This window comes from Paracoccidioides brasiliensis (assembly GCF_000150735.1).
Source record: "Paracoccidioides brasiliensis Pb18 unplaced genomic scaffold supercont2.12, whole genome shotgun sequence".
Lineage (NCBI taxonomy): Eukaryota > Fungi > Ascomycota > Eurotiomycetes > Onygenales > Ajellomycetaceae > Paracoccidioides > Paracoccidioides brasiliensis.
The window spans coordinates 58,133-72,270 of NW_011371369.1; the positions used below are offsets into that span (position 1 = coordinate 58,133).

Here is a 14,138-nt window from a genome sequence, read left to right on the forward strand (position 1 = left end):
GGAACGCCGGGGCAAATAAAATATATATGCGTATCAGATTAATAAACGCAGAGATACACAGTTGTTGTATCCTCATCAGACAATATACACAGAGATCTACTGGAATTGACCAGTGACTGATTATTATATTCTGCCAACTGCAGTGAATATTCTATCAGGTAACTTATCAATAGTTACCAAATCTTAGCTCGTTATGCGATCAATAGGACTCTGGGGTTTGACGGGATAAGAGGATGTGCAACTCGCTTCACTTAGTTGCCCCTAATATCCCTCCCGTACCCGTTTTATACTTCTACTGATTTGTGGAGTTGCAGTCTCTTCTCTGTGGATCCGTGTGCAGATTTCGTTATTTTTTATTTTTTTTTATTTTATTTTTTTTAAACAACCTTTTCTTCCCCCCCCCTCCCCCCCTGATTCCCGTTATTTGTGCCTTTTTCGCCGCATCCGGAACCACGCTACCTATCTCCAATGTCTTTTGCCCTCTCTACCAGCTTCCAGCGGATGTAAGGAATGGGGGGCCCTGTGACTGGCACGCCCCATTGTTCGGGGGACAGGGTATGTTGATAGCATGTCTTCTGGTTGACGGCAGAAAATTCCAGGACAGTGTTTCTCCAGTCCAATACCGGTATCAAGTAACTAATTGAGATGGGTTGAGGCGAGCGTGGTGGATCTACATGTGCAGTATGATGTGCCTTTGCTCATTAGCAGCAGTCTCGCACTGGAATGATGTTGGGTGCTGCGTATGTTATTTTATTTACGCGACTCTACCAGTTTGCCCGTGCTACACTTCAAAGATGCGAAACCTTTTTGAGGTAGGTATATGGCAGCATGATCGAGGACATCACTCAGGGTTTGTTGACTCTTTTAGACAGTTCTGATGCTGTGACTGTTATTGAACTATAGAGACAGAAAATTGTCTTTCGAAGTCTGAACTTTTTTCTTTCTCTCTCTCTCTCTCTCTCTCTCTCTCTCTCTCTCTCTCTCCTTTCTTCTCCTATCTGTGATAGGAATGTGTTTCTTCCATGCCGATAACCTCCGTATGTCTATGACAAGGAATATTTCCTGCTAGCATTCTTTCATTCATTACACAACTCATGGATATCATAAGTATTGCTAAACATCCAACAACTAGTATCATAGACTCACACTCAGCCCATTCCTCTCATTCTCGCTTCTCTTTCCTTTCTTAAGCGGCAATGGCCATAATTACAAGGCACGATTCTCCCAACTCAATCTCTCTTTTCTCAAGTTCCTACTCCGTATTGTTCAACATCCATCTTCTTCTCTGAAACTATAGGGAGCTTGTGCTGATTTTGGATTTCAAAAATAATATACTCCTAGGAATGGAGAAATTGATTCTATTCTGGGGATATGTTAGACTGATTTTGTGTCGGTTTGGTATTAAAAGAGTACAGTGGTGGAAAAGAATCAGCGGATTGCTGTTTTCTTATTATGTCACTTAGAATCCATACAATGGTTTCAAAGCTGGACTCTGGGGCAGCCCATCTTGTGGTATTCTCCATTAGAATTTGTTGTAGGGGAAGGATATCTGGAACCAAGTGTTTTAGATGTGGAGACTGTGAGGCAATGGTCAAGACTAGAACTGCACCCAGAGATCTGAAGCGTCTGCGGTTAGAGCTTAGATGATAATGGACATATAGGAGAGGTAGCCATAGTGCCAGGGAGAAGAAAATCCAACTCACGAATACGATAGTGTCCAAGTGTACTGCGAAGGCTTCTTTAAAATTTCTCCTGTATTCTGCAGGAATAGCCGACAGCTCTCGATACAGACCTGTGATTTCTCCAAGATCATCTGTGTGGGCTCCACGCCCCCCGGGAGTGAAACGGCATATAAAACATATTGACGGTGAATGATGTGCCTTGCTGCATAGTAGCGAATCCTCAGCATCCTTTCGCGATCATCGATATTTGAATCTACACCAAGAGTTGGTTTGATTATATCTGGGACAGAGTTGTACCATAGTAAAAGTTGTTGATCAAGTTCGGACGTGATCGTTGTCAGCGATGTCATAGACATTGCCAACGCGGATATATCAGACTTGGAGCTGGTTTCCGCTCTGCTACATATCGAGTTGTCAACTCGGTTAAGGAGGCGTCTCATCGATATCTCTGCAAGGTAGCTCAGTTCGTCTCGATCGGTTAGATTGCCAGCTTTGGGAAACGGCATCTCATCGACGAAAGTTTCGATTCCACTTCGTGGAAGGTTAAACTCGCCAAGGAGGTCACTAAATATAATATGAACTTGGGATAACCCGGGCTTTTCCCTTCTTACTTTCTTTTTTCATGGAATATAGATAATTCGTGCAAACTAACCATTCAATAAGAAAGCAGCTCCAGCAAGCCTCCAAGATCCGCTCTTTGTAAGATTCGTCGGCATCGATATCTTTACTCCTGCAAGTTCGTTAACTGAGCTCTTGAACCCTCCGTAGTCCCAAATATTGCGTCCAACCACTAACCTGGACAACAGCAACTGCACATCTGTAGAAGCTAAATGAATGAGCTTCCAGGTATGCAGAGGTCGCGCTATATAAGCAAAGTAAACTCCACCGAATATCAAGGTCTGAGGCAGAAGTAAGTTAGACCCCAACGATACCGCAGACTCTGCCATGAGAATCTGCAATGCAGGTTGGAAGTATTCCATCCCAGGAGCCCAGTCACCACTGCGGGCGCCATCCCCTGAAGCTTGTGAGGCAACAACCCCCAGCGCAAAAACCACAAGACACAGGGCCGACTGCAAGCTGAAATCTAGACCGGTGGCCATTACGTTTTCATATGTCGTGTAAAATTCGTCGGGATCTAGAATCGGATGGCACGGATGAACCATGGAAAAGAACGTAGCTATTAGCAAATCAGTGACATCTCTGCTGATATACGGCAGATTCTGTTCGGGAGTCATCCAGCTCCCCGGCGGCGGAGATCGCTGGGACTCTGTTCGAAAGAAGTAATCTTCTGGAAACTCTCCTGCCAAAGACTTAACGATTGGTAACGCTAGCAGACTATTTGTTGATGTCTGATGTATTGACGGGATTATGAAAGAGGGTAATTCCGCACTCGGGTCAGCAAATTCGGGACCGGCATCCGGGACCGGCGTTCGCGAAACTGATGGAGATTTGGCGTGCAGTGTATTGGTGCAGGATAAGCTAGCCTGTGGCGGGGGCCCAGTTGTTGAATATGCCGGTAAAGGGAGAACATCCGAGGCTGCCTGTGATGATGGTAATGCCCCTAAAGCGTGCTGTTGAGAAATAGCAGCGATTGCTTCCGAATGCGTCTGGAGCAGCGTTTCGATCCGTTCGAATCGTCTTGATATTGTTGCCGGAATAGTTGAAGGATCCAGGCTGTATGAAAGGCATCCGTCAATGTCCCCCTATATTAAAGGTAATAACTGACAGTTACCGCGCATACCGCTGAGTTGGGAGCTCCTGGTAGTGACAGTTTGCCTCTGCCTCGGTGCAATTGCCACACACTGGCTTCTTCCCATCGCAGCGACGTTTTCTAGAAGGGGAACGATGTTAGTATCAGAAAGTTAATTGGGGCGGATATTACACAAATACGGTACCCTCTGATCCGAACTGCCATGCGAGGACAGATCTTCAGGGCTGGTTCCGCTTGGCAGGCCAACTGCAGCATGAACTCGAGCTAACTGACCTTTGGCGACAGAAATCGCACGCAAGAAATGTGCGTTTGCGTGGATAGCTCATGGTCCTCGGTTAGTAATGTTACCCTTTAGTTTTTAGAAAATGTCGAGACAGGGTGAGCGATGGGCACGGTGGAGAATGAAGATGAATCGAACACGTAACCGCGGAGGTTTAAAAGATCAGATCGTAATAAACATCGCTGACGAAAACTGCTGCTAACTAAATTGGTGGAACTGAGCAAGACGCCAATTTATGTGAAGCGAGCTGTTGGAGCTCAACCATGGAGGTTTTCCCTTTCTCAATTCTGTAACTGTAGGGAGGAGACTGTATTGTCTATTTTCGTTCTGTCATCTGGCATTTTCAGCTACATTCCCCTCATTGCCCTCACCAGATCATCGGGATTATGGCACTCGTCATAGGAGCTCGTATTTGGAGACGGTGTGTCATTTTCGCCCCTGCAGCCCGGCCATTGCAGCCCTGTAAGCTGTCGCGCGTAACCTGTCCGAACAACACCGAGAAAGCTTGTCGAAATGCCACCTTGGAACGTCTTGAACAAACGTGTAGCCACCGACTCCCTAGATCTAGGCGCGAGCAAGAAGATGGGGGAGGTGAAACGTTGCCGGAGTCTTTTTCTTCAGAAAGGCAAAATATGGCCCAGCTTGGAAGTGTAAAATTATACTGTGTTCGCAGACAGGAATATTATTATTTCTATGCTTCCCCCAATTTTAATTCACTGAATTGATGTGATTGATCATGTAACTAACTTCGGAATACTGTAGTATATTATGAAGAATTGAAACCTGCTGCCATAGATAATTGTAATGATGAAGAAACAAGTCCACTGTTTCCTCTCACAAGTGGCACCACTATTGAAACTGGAACAGGCGAATGGACTCCTCAAAGAGCCATGTAGAATACTTCTTGAAGATGTGAATACTCTTTTCCAACTTGTCCAAAGCTCTGGAAGAAGTTTCTTCGCACATCTTCTTGTTTTGCATCAACCAAATCCTGAGATCAGGCATGTTGCATAACGTTTCAATTCGTGAATACAAAATGAGACGGATTTCTTCTGAAAATAAGATCCATGTCTTCGAGGATGCATCCGATGGGCAATCAGGAAGTAGAAGCACAAGAAACCATCGAATACTAGATGCCTTTACCGACAGAAGGTTTAAAAAGGTTCAAAGAGAGATAGAAACAACAACCCAAATCTTTTATTCCTACTTTTGTAGATGGGATATTGAGAAAGCTGCATATTCAGATGGTTCCTGTCACTGTGGGAGTAACACGAGAATATCAATATCAACCAACTTCAGGGCTGTAAACCCAGGGAAACATAAAACTATAATTGGAAAATGGGTCCTCATTTGAATAGAAGATGATATATCAATGACATACCTCTTGCGAAGCTGTTACTTCAGAATACGTAGCACCTGGAAGAGTAAGCAACGACGGCCTACATCAAATGGTAAATTGACTTCCTTGAAGAAACTGGATATCAAGTCTGCATTGATTACGGAGGTACCAGGAGCCCAAATAAACCCCTTTGCACAATGCCAATAGACAGACTACTCCATGCTCACTGCACCTATCCTCGCCACAAAAGGAATAGCTCCATCTCCTAGCCGTTGGAGTAGCGCAAGGGACCGTTAAACCTTAACGACTTGTCAGCGTGGCTCTATTGTTTCGCAAATATATATCGATGGGATGGTATCAGGGGGTGGGTTTTGTTCGTAGTTGAACGCCTGGGGTTGGATATTTATAGTGGTGGATCTTAGGAAGCAGGATAAGACATGGATGGTAGAGTTTTATGGGTAGGTAGTTAACTATAGATTTGATGTTTGACGTGGCTTGTTTCTTTGTTTCCTCAAATGATTCACAAAGGTTTCAGGAACTAGTTATTTGATGAGGAAATTGTCTTTAGAAACAGAACAGCAGTTATATGGGACATGGGGTTGGATTTGTCTTTCCAGAATATAAAAAGTTCGTATACCTTCCCGCGACTCTAACGGAAAGGAGGTTTTCCAAAGGCATCTTCCTCATCCCTTTTCAAATCCTATTCGCTCTCCCATCCCAATATGAAAACTTTATATAACAAATAGGGTCGCAGGATAAGCGCGTCATAATGCCAACAATCGACCATATCCCTCGCCAACCAAGAAAAATAAAATAAAATAAAAATACAGCAATCAAGTTACAAAAATAATGAAACACGCGTTGCGAGAAAGGAAAGCACTGTAACAAAAGAAATACGACTAGTCGAGTCGCTACCAAAAACGGGAGTCCCACAGATCGCAGATCTGAGCAGATAAAACATCATAAGAAAAACCATGCAGAGTAGAGAAACAAGCAACACCTAAATTCCATGCAGGGTGATATGCATTGTGATATGCCATAATATAAGAAACACTGTACAACTCTTAAACATAAAAAGGAAAAGTAACGCGAGATCTTCGAGGGCGATAGCGTGTCTGAACAACCCCGTCGTGGCTCAACGGTGCAAAACATCCATTGAGAGAACGAGATTGGCAGGAATGGGGTGAACACGAAAGGTTTCAGCCTCCGCCTATGTCTCTGGATCCAGCCATGGAGTGGGTGGAGGATGCAGTTGTCCATACTTTCGGGTGTAGATTTGTCTTCAAATAATCAGGACGTCCCTGGGTATGGAATCTGCCGCCCTGTCGTTCGGTTGTTTCAATCGTCGAGGAGGCAAGGCTCCCAGGATCATCAGCTTGACCCTCAGTGCGAGGAGGGGAGATTCAACATCAATCCGTGTTCACACGCCTTTACTATCACAATGAATCTCATTTCACTCAATCTGACGATTGGAGAGGATTTCAGCCAGGTTCCTTCGAAAACGGGAGCTCAGTGTTCGGAATGCTCTTTTGCTCGGTGCCGCCGGAGGAGGGGGTGGCCCTGGTGACTGGGACGGAGCAGCTTGATCGTTTAAATCACAGTCTGCTCCTGGAGTCACTTCTGGTTGAAGTTCTGCTGCTGAAGGCGAGGATTGAGGTGGAGACGGGCGAGTCGATACTATGAACCCAGACGACGGGGATGCGGAGGAGGAGGCCATCTGCGCTTGAGCTTGCGGCTGCTCTTGTCCAGGGGGCACAACGGGTGTGGAGGTAGCGTAGATGGTTATTGTTTCTTTTACAGTAACTGTGGTTTTCAGGTATTCGATTGCCTTGGGGAGGGAGAGTTCTGTTTGTGTTGGGAGAATGGTTAAAGATATATTATACGACGCATTGTTACTACTGGGCAAACGGGAGGGTAATAGGATGGTGGCGGGTGGGTTGGATTCTGGACATGTTGCTGTTGATTGGGGTGGTTGGGTGGTTGTGGAGGATATGGTTATGGTGCTAGTGACACGGATAGTTGTAGTTTTTTCGTTGGGTGGTGCTGTGGCACTTGCAGTGGAAGATGTAGTTATAGTTGTGGTGCTACGGAGAGCTGTAGTTTTGGGGGTGAGTCGTGCTGCGGTGCTTGGGGTGGAATGTAATACCAATCCATCGTCACCCAGAGTTATTGGAGAGACTACAAATTCATCGTTCTCACTCGATGTTGAGATTGAGTCTGATGAGGGTGGTGGAGTGGGTGCAACAATATCATCAGAAGATAGGGATGGGGTGATGGCAATTACTGCAGATGCGGGCCCAGAGTTCACTATAGAAATCACCAAGAGAGACTCTGAAGTTGACGGGGTCGGGATTGAGTCTGGTGAGGAGGCTTGACTGGACGCAACAACTTCATATGTGGCTAGGAATGGGGCAGCAGCAGTTGTTGCAGTTGCTGGTCCAAAATTAATTCCAGAAATGAGCAAGGGATAAGATGAAAGGCTCGGTGAAATATTAGCAGAGGGGATGATTCTAAATGCATCCCCAGGTGATTTCGTAGAACTTGATTCAGGGACGGTTGTTGGCGTGGAGCTAGCTGTAGCAGAACCGCCCCTCACAATCGAGCCGAAGGTCATTCGAAAGGTCGTACGTATGGCGCCACCATTGTTGCTTGTGGAGGCAGAATCAGGAGATGCCGAAGAGATGGACGCTGTAGCAGTTGCTGAGGATGATGTAGAAGCAAACAAAGGAATGATGGCGGGTTTTGAATTTGATGGGGTCTTAGAGGGTGTTTGGGGTGCTGAGAGGCAGTGAGTGGTTAGAGTCTCATTGGGTGCTGGAGGGCGTTGAAGAATAGAGGGAGAAAGAAACGGAAAAGGATGTCAAAATCGCGGTTATACCGTGTCATTACTCACCTGAAACAGTCGTGGAAGGGGTGTCACAATCGTCATCTTCTGGCTCTGGCTCTGGCTCTTGCTCTGGCTCAGGTTTAGGCTTAAAAGCCGATGGAGCTGGCGCTCTAGTAGTTGACGCTGGTTTCTCTAAAGCTGGGGGATTTGAGCTCGAATAGCCAGGAATAATCGGAGCTTTAAGGTTCTCAAACTGGGATGGTATCGCAGCCGAGCCAACATCTTGATCTTGAACATATTTCAACATAGGCAATTCTCCCTTGGTCGCCACCTTCAGATCGCCTGACGGTGCGATAATGTCAACATCCAGACAGGTCGTGTATGTCTCTTGTTTGCCCGACTTCACATTCGGGTCTATATTAGGCATTGTGTCCCAGATCCATACCCAGTAGAGTGTGTATGGCTTCCCGACGGGGGCGTTTTGTGGAAGAGCGAGATCGTGTTGACACCAGAGCTCTGCATTATTGCCGTTGATTCTGTACGAGAACTGGTTTTGTCGGTGCTTTGAAATTGGACTTCCGCTGGTTATCTGATGACATCTGCCATCATCAAAGTTATGCACTGAAAGCAGCATTCCCCTACGATCACCACCAGTTCCCTCCTTGTTCCAGACATTGTGAATTGAACAAAATGTTTCCCTGCGTCGGGGCTGTGTCGTACCATATACATATACCTTGCCACCTCCATGAGGTTTGCCCTCAGGGGTATTTGGAAAAGATACATGACCGTTCTCTAAGTATCTCAATGCGATTGGTGCTCCTGGTGGAGCCTTCAGACGCGGAAATCCATCAGATTGAATTGGTTCGAGTTGAGATTCCTTGCACATAGTGTCGTTGGGGAGGATCCCAGCTGTTGCTTCTCCAGGTAATAGGGCCCGTTCGGGAGGTAGTTGATGTTTCATTAATGCATCTTTATAGCCCTCCTTGCGAGGAGCAAATCCACGAGAATAACCATGAGGGCCCGTAAAGGTACCGTTTGGCGCGATCAAGGTGAGATCCTCAACCCAACTATGCCCCGCAATGGTTGGGAAAAGGTAAAGAGCACTGGCCGTCAAGGCTAATATTGATCGCAGCTTGCGCATAGCGATCGTGGTTCCGCGTGTTCTTGTGGTCGATACGTGAGAAGAGAATATACAGTTTGAGTAAATGACGTCAAAGAAATGGGAGTTGACGTATAGCAAAACGCTGGTGATGCTGAAGTCGATGTTGATATCGATATCGATGATAATAATGATGATGATGATTGAAGAAAGACACGGCCAGCGATGTCAAGAGATTTGAATAGATGCTTCTACCAGTGTCAGTGAGGGCTGGGAGTGAAAAGACACATCGAGCAAAGAAGAGAAAACATGCAAATGGCAGCAGAAGAGAAGCATAAAACCAAGCACAATTCTATGGATGGCGGAAAGCGGGTGATTGGATCTGTGTCGGGGCAAAACATTTTAGGCACATTAACACGGAACTCACCATGAACATATTTCAATATATCCTTCAATGAATGGGGATGAAGGCAAGGGGTAACTTTCATCTAGAATGTTGAAAATGAATAGAAGAGTGTGATAGGAAAGTTGAATGATAAAAGTATAAGTACAAGGAGCTTAAAACACTTGGTTAGAAAGTCATTCATTCATTCATTCCATTCATTCACGGCACGAGGGAAGAGCCGGTCATAGGCAATAAATTATATAGAAAAAAATGGGTGGGTTTGACAATGGGATTCATTGTCAAGTTTCCCCCTGCCCACTGAAAAAACCAAGGCAGAGCAAAATAAATAGCAGGAAAGAAATGCAACCAAATAACCGAAGGAAAAGAGAGAGGAAGGGGAAAAACCAAGGGAAGAAAATATGAGAGAAAAGCAGAATCCCCAAAAATACTTCACTGAGGACGAATAAATATGTGAGATCCAATAGATCTCCCAAACACCCAAACATCCAAACGCCCAAGTACAACGAGACAATCATGATACATCAGAGAGTTCATGAGAGGGCTCTCAATATTATTAGAGCAGGGAAGAAATCCCCCTTATAGCATCCAGGAGCACTCTGCTAGAAAAGGCGAAATGCTAGCCAATAGATTGCTAGAGGACAGCGTGCAACCAAACAATGCACATGACGAGGGTTAGGTTTCGAGGAAGAGCAAAGGGGAAAATGCGTTTCAAACGCCGCCCGAGTCCTGGAGGTAAGATGCGTTCATTTCCCGAGCCGCCCGAGATATATATAACGCGCCCTGTTCCACGGGGTCAATAATAATAGAAGACACCTGGAGGTGCGACGGCGGGAATCTCTCCAAGCAATATGGGATCCACTGCATGGAACAACATGCCAGTGATGACGATCATTTTCTTCTTTTCATTTTTTTTTATTTATTTATTTATATATTTTTTTTTTTACCTTTTCATTTCACTTTTGGGGAGTTACCGCTTTCTTCTCACTCTCTTTGCCCTGGAAGAGTCTGGCGCGTCGCTGTTGGGACTGCCAGCGACAAACAGGGTTCACGTAGATAACTTTGCCTCGCAATGATCATAATCAAGGACCAGTCAGTCTGAAAAGGCCATGACGCTTAACCTATTTCTTGCTGTCATTTGCTGTTGCTTGCTGCCACTGATTAGTGTTGACAACGGACAAGAGTTTTGAAGAGGGAGTTGGAAGCGTTGCTTCTTTTGCCAGAGAAGTTGAAGTTGGTTTTGGGGTTGGTGTTCCAAACCAGCATGGCTCGTCGGTCAGGAACGCCGCCGACTGGCTCAGAGCCGAAGTAGCTTGGGTGTTGTGGCATGAAACGCCCTAAATTAGGCTCATGGCTGCCTACGACCAAGTTAAGATGAAACAGCTGCAGAGAAATTGACGATTGCTTTGTCGAGGGGATCCTTTAGGCCAGTCTTAAAAGGCAGCTATTAGAGATGACATGATTCAAAGTCAACTCACCAACCGGGACAAATATAGTTTACCCAGTTTATCAAGTCGGTGCAGCGGGGGTTTCTGGGAGAGATCCTATCTAATACTGTTTGGTAACTATTCAAATATAGTTACGTCAGAGTAGCAATATAATTGGGCAGATAACCTGCGAAAGGAGAGAAAACCAACGGCCGGTTGAAACGGCACCGTTGAGGGCATGGCTAGGGCAACAAGTTTTTGCCCTGTTCACTCCAGGAGAAATTATATGGCTACGTTATCCGCATCCTAAATGACGAGATTCCTGCGGTAGGAACCGCAAGATTGCTTGACTATCTCCTAACCTTGACAGAAGAAACGATGCATAGCTAACCTGGGTAGTTACTTGATCCAGGATCCAGAAGACTCTCCAAAACAAAGGACTTTTCTTATGGTTTTGTCTGCTCGAGTTATTATCTATTCAAAGTAGACCACGCACCCGGAGTATTCATGTGACGAGCCCTATTCGTTCGTAGACCCAGCGAATACGTCTGTCATTTCGTCGTGCTTAATCCACTTGGTATATCAGACAAATCTGTGAGCTAGCATCGTTCTCCATCTCCATTGTCATCACGAGGACAGCCAGTAAATTTCACCCAACTGATGCGACCTTCTTTCACCTCTAAAGATACACAACAGAGCCGTTCTCCTGCAGTGCTGGATGGCTGAGGGAGAGGACCGGGTAACCGTTTGTGGCAAGGTATCTTGCAAACTAGCGACTCAATGAGATTGTACTTACAACAACCAGTTTGCATATGTACATGACAGAAATTCCCCACACCTCTGTGAAGAGATGTTCTGGCATATACAGGGAGATTCTAGGGGTGCATTGTAGACGATGATATGTTGGGATTGTGATTTGTTTGTGCTTTGTATCTGTGAATTCACCGTACACGCATTGTGTGCAACTAGGGGGCTTATTCAGGTGAGAGACACAGAGTGGTTATGATGTAACATAGAGTAGTTAATGGGGACAAGGGAGGGGAAATGGGGAAAATGTCCCCGGAATATATCAGCATGCCCGGGTTTAGTTGACTTGTTCGATCCCAAGTGGGGTGGGGGAGAGCTGGATATAGAGAAAGGAGAGGAGTTGAGTAGAGGAGGGAGCATGGGGGGGGGGGAGGAGACACGCAAAAGATACGCAGGTGCCTAGGGTAAATACCCGCTCCCAAAGACCATCGACAGACCTGTGTAGAGATGGCAGGATGATCATGGGACCATGGATCTAATACATCGTAAGAATAAATGAGATTAGTATCTTTAAATGGTCTCAAAAGGGATCATTCCGTGCATGTGATATTTGAGGATGTTTCTCCGTATCTTCGCTTGTCCGAGGTTGGCTTCCCCCTATCAGAGCTTTGGCTCCAGACTCAGGCCGGCTGTCAGACAGCTAGGTCGGATGGAATAGACTCTGGCTACTTATCCGGAGCACCTATGCAGCCGTTTTCAGAAATGTTAATCTAGGTAGGATCCTGTCCCCACACTTGACATGAAGAGACAATAGGGTCTCACTTGCGGAGAAAGAGCAAAAAACAAAACGTAACATTCAGCATCAAATCGAAAACATGTTGAGCAGAAATACAATAATCTATGTTTAAGGTAGATCAAATTCTACTGCACTCATACACATGTGCAACAACTTTGGAAACTGGCAGATCCAGCCACAGCCTGATACAAAGAAATCGGATCTCCGTTGCAGTCACCACATGGCAGGGTACGACGGAAGTTAACGATATAAACGAAATGTATATCAGGCCTCGTGGAGTCGTGGGCCTGGGCCTCCAGATTCTCCCAGCGTTGCGGAACAATTATAAGATATTGACATACAACAATACCTTGGTACATAAATAGTTGCGTTGTTTCCCACCGGGTTGGGACAATGTCACTTAAGTTAGCTTAAAATATAATAATCATTGCACAGGATGACCGTGACTTGATGGTTTGGCCGGAATAGAAAATCCTCAAGAAAAGCAGGATGCAGGGTCGCGTGCAGATGCTGTGGTCCACGGTTGGGCACGACGTTGCATCATACAAGAAGAGAAATGTCGGAAGGAGATGAAGTAGACAGACAGGTAAATTGGTACCTATAGGCAGGGAGAAGGTACCTAGCTGCCCAGTATGGCAGCGCGCTGTGAGCCGCCGTGACATCATACGTTAATAGACACGGGGTATATAGGAACCTGCACAACCATTATGGACAGGGGGAAATTCCCCGTAGATAGAAATCAAGTTTGAAGGAGAACCTCCCGAAAAGATCAGCAACAGGCGAATCTCGATACATCACCATATCTGGGATGTGGCAGGTTCTGGGGCATTGGCGAGCTCTAAGCTCCTCCAGTCCTTTATATTGTTTCGTGGACGGTTGCGTCAAGCGTGCCGATATCCTTGCAGTCTTGCAGAGTTGGCCACGACGGTTCCCAGCAGCCAGGGTAACCGCAACAATATGTACAAGTACGTCGAACATGTGGAGGATAATATAGCGAAAAGTAAAAGAACAATGTCCCACTGCACCGGAATCAATTTCAGTACGCATTCTCCTTCAACCCCTCCTTTGAAACATCCCCATCCGTTCAAAGAAACCCAAACTGCAAGAAACGGAGCTCGCGGAAGGTGGGCAGAATCGAAAAGGGAAAAACTTGGCCCCACGCAAGCACACAAATTTCGCAGTTCGGTCCGGAACAACCGGATAATCCGCAAGTATATCCCCCTAACAGGACTAGCGCATTCATGGCGGTGAGGCATACTCCGATCCTATTGGCTACACAACACCGATCTCCGCCTGGTGACCTGCGTGTCGCCAAGGTAAACCTTGGAAGCATCTCCCCTTCCAATCTCCGCAGGTTTCACCCCTAACAGAACGTGTTAAACGGCCCTAACAGCCCTTGGAGAGACAAGGCTAATTTTGGATGGGTTTAACTATTAACTCCCTAGGACCTTGGTTCAAGGGGCTTTAGGCGTCACCAGCCGTCCAAAGTTGATGGATGACAGTAGTTTGCAGCAGTGTTAGTTGGGTGCTTGCAGGCCTGCAGCCGGGGTTAAGGTTGCTCTGCTTGAGGGGACCTGACTTTGTGAGAGGAGCGGAGCCGAAAGGCAAAATAAAAAAGGTCCAAAAAAGCAACACCCAAACAAGCGATTTTCTCGGTTTACGGATTAACGTTCGCCACAAAAGGAAAACTACTTTATTCTTCCCAACGCCCCCCCCCGGGGCGGGGGTTGTTGGTGGTGGTCGGTGAACAGTAATACGGGGGGGATCGTGATAGTTTCGCCTTAGCGGTCTGTGTAAAGAAGACCGGGGTGGAGGGGTGGGCGCTTT

The 14,138-nt window shown here is 46.2% G+C and overlaps 4 protein-coding genes across 4 annotated transcripts; 2 read left to right on the plus strand and 2 right to left on the minus strand.

The window, feature by feature from the left end:
- Positions 1–1,337: 1,337 nt before the first annotated feature.
- Positions 1,338–3,719, minus strand: PADG_07592 (uncharacterized protein; the record flags this gene model as incomplete). Its single annotated transcript, XM_010764666.1, has 7 exons — positions 1,338–1,358; positions 1,473–1,617; positions 1,704–2,246; positions 2,335–2,412; positions 2,478–3,356; positions 3,424–3,513; positions 3,667–3,719. 7 exons carry the CDS (start codon positions 3,717–3,719, stop codon positions 1,338–1,340), a joined length of 1,809 nt encoding a protein of 602 aa, XP_010762968.1.
- Positions 3,720–4,059: 340 nt separating this feature from the next.
- PADG_12322 (uncharacterized protein) lies at positions 4,060–4,569 on the plus strand (the record flags this gene model as incomplete). The annotated part of the gene is made up of 2 exons (XM_010764862.1): positions 4,060–4,321; positions 4,436–4,569. The coding sequence occupies 2 exons, from the start codon at positions 4,060–4,062 to the stop codon at positions 4,567–4,569; spliced, it is 396 nt and encodes a 131-aa protein (XP_010763164.1).
- Positions 4,570–6,465: 1,896 nt separating this feature from the next.
- Positions 6,466–8,980, minus strand: PADG_07593 (uncharacterized protein; the record flags this gene model as incomplete). The annotated part of the gene is made up of 2 exons (XM_010764667.1): positions 6,466–7,790; positions 7,906–8,980. 2 exons carry the CDS (start codon positions 8,978–8,980, stop codon positions 6,466–6,468), a joined length of 2,400 nt encoding a protein of 799 aa, XP_010762969.1.
- Positions 8,981–12,867: 3,887 nt separating this feature from the next.
- PADG_07595 (uncharacterized protein) lies at positions 12,868–13,562 on the plus strand (the record flags this gene model as incomplete). The annotated part of the gene is made up of 2 exons (XM_010764668.1): positions 12,868–12,897; positions 13,044–13,562. The coding sequence occupies 2 exons, from the start codon at positions 12,868–12,870 to the stop codon at positions 13,560–13,562; spliced, it is 549 nt and encodes a 182-aa protein (XP_010762970.1).
- Between the last annotated feature and the right edge of the window lie 576 nt (positions 13,563–14,138).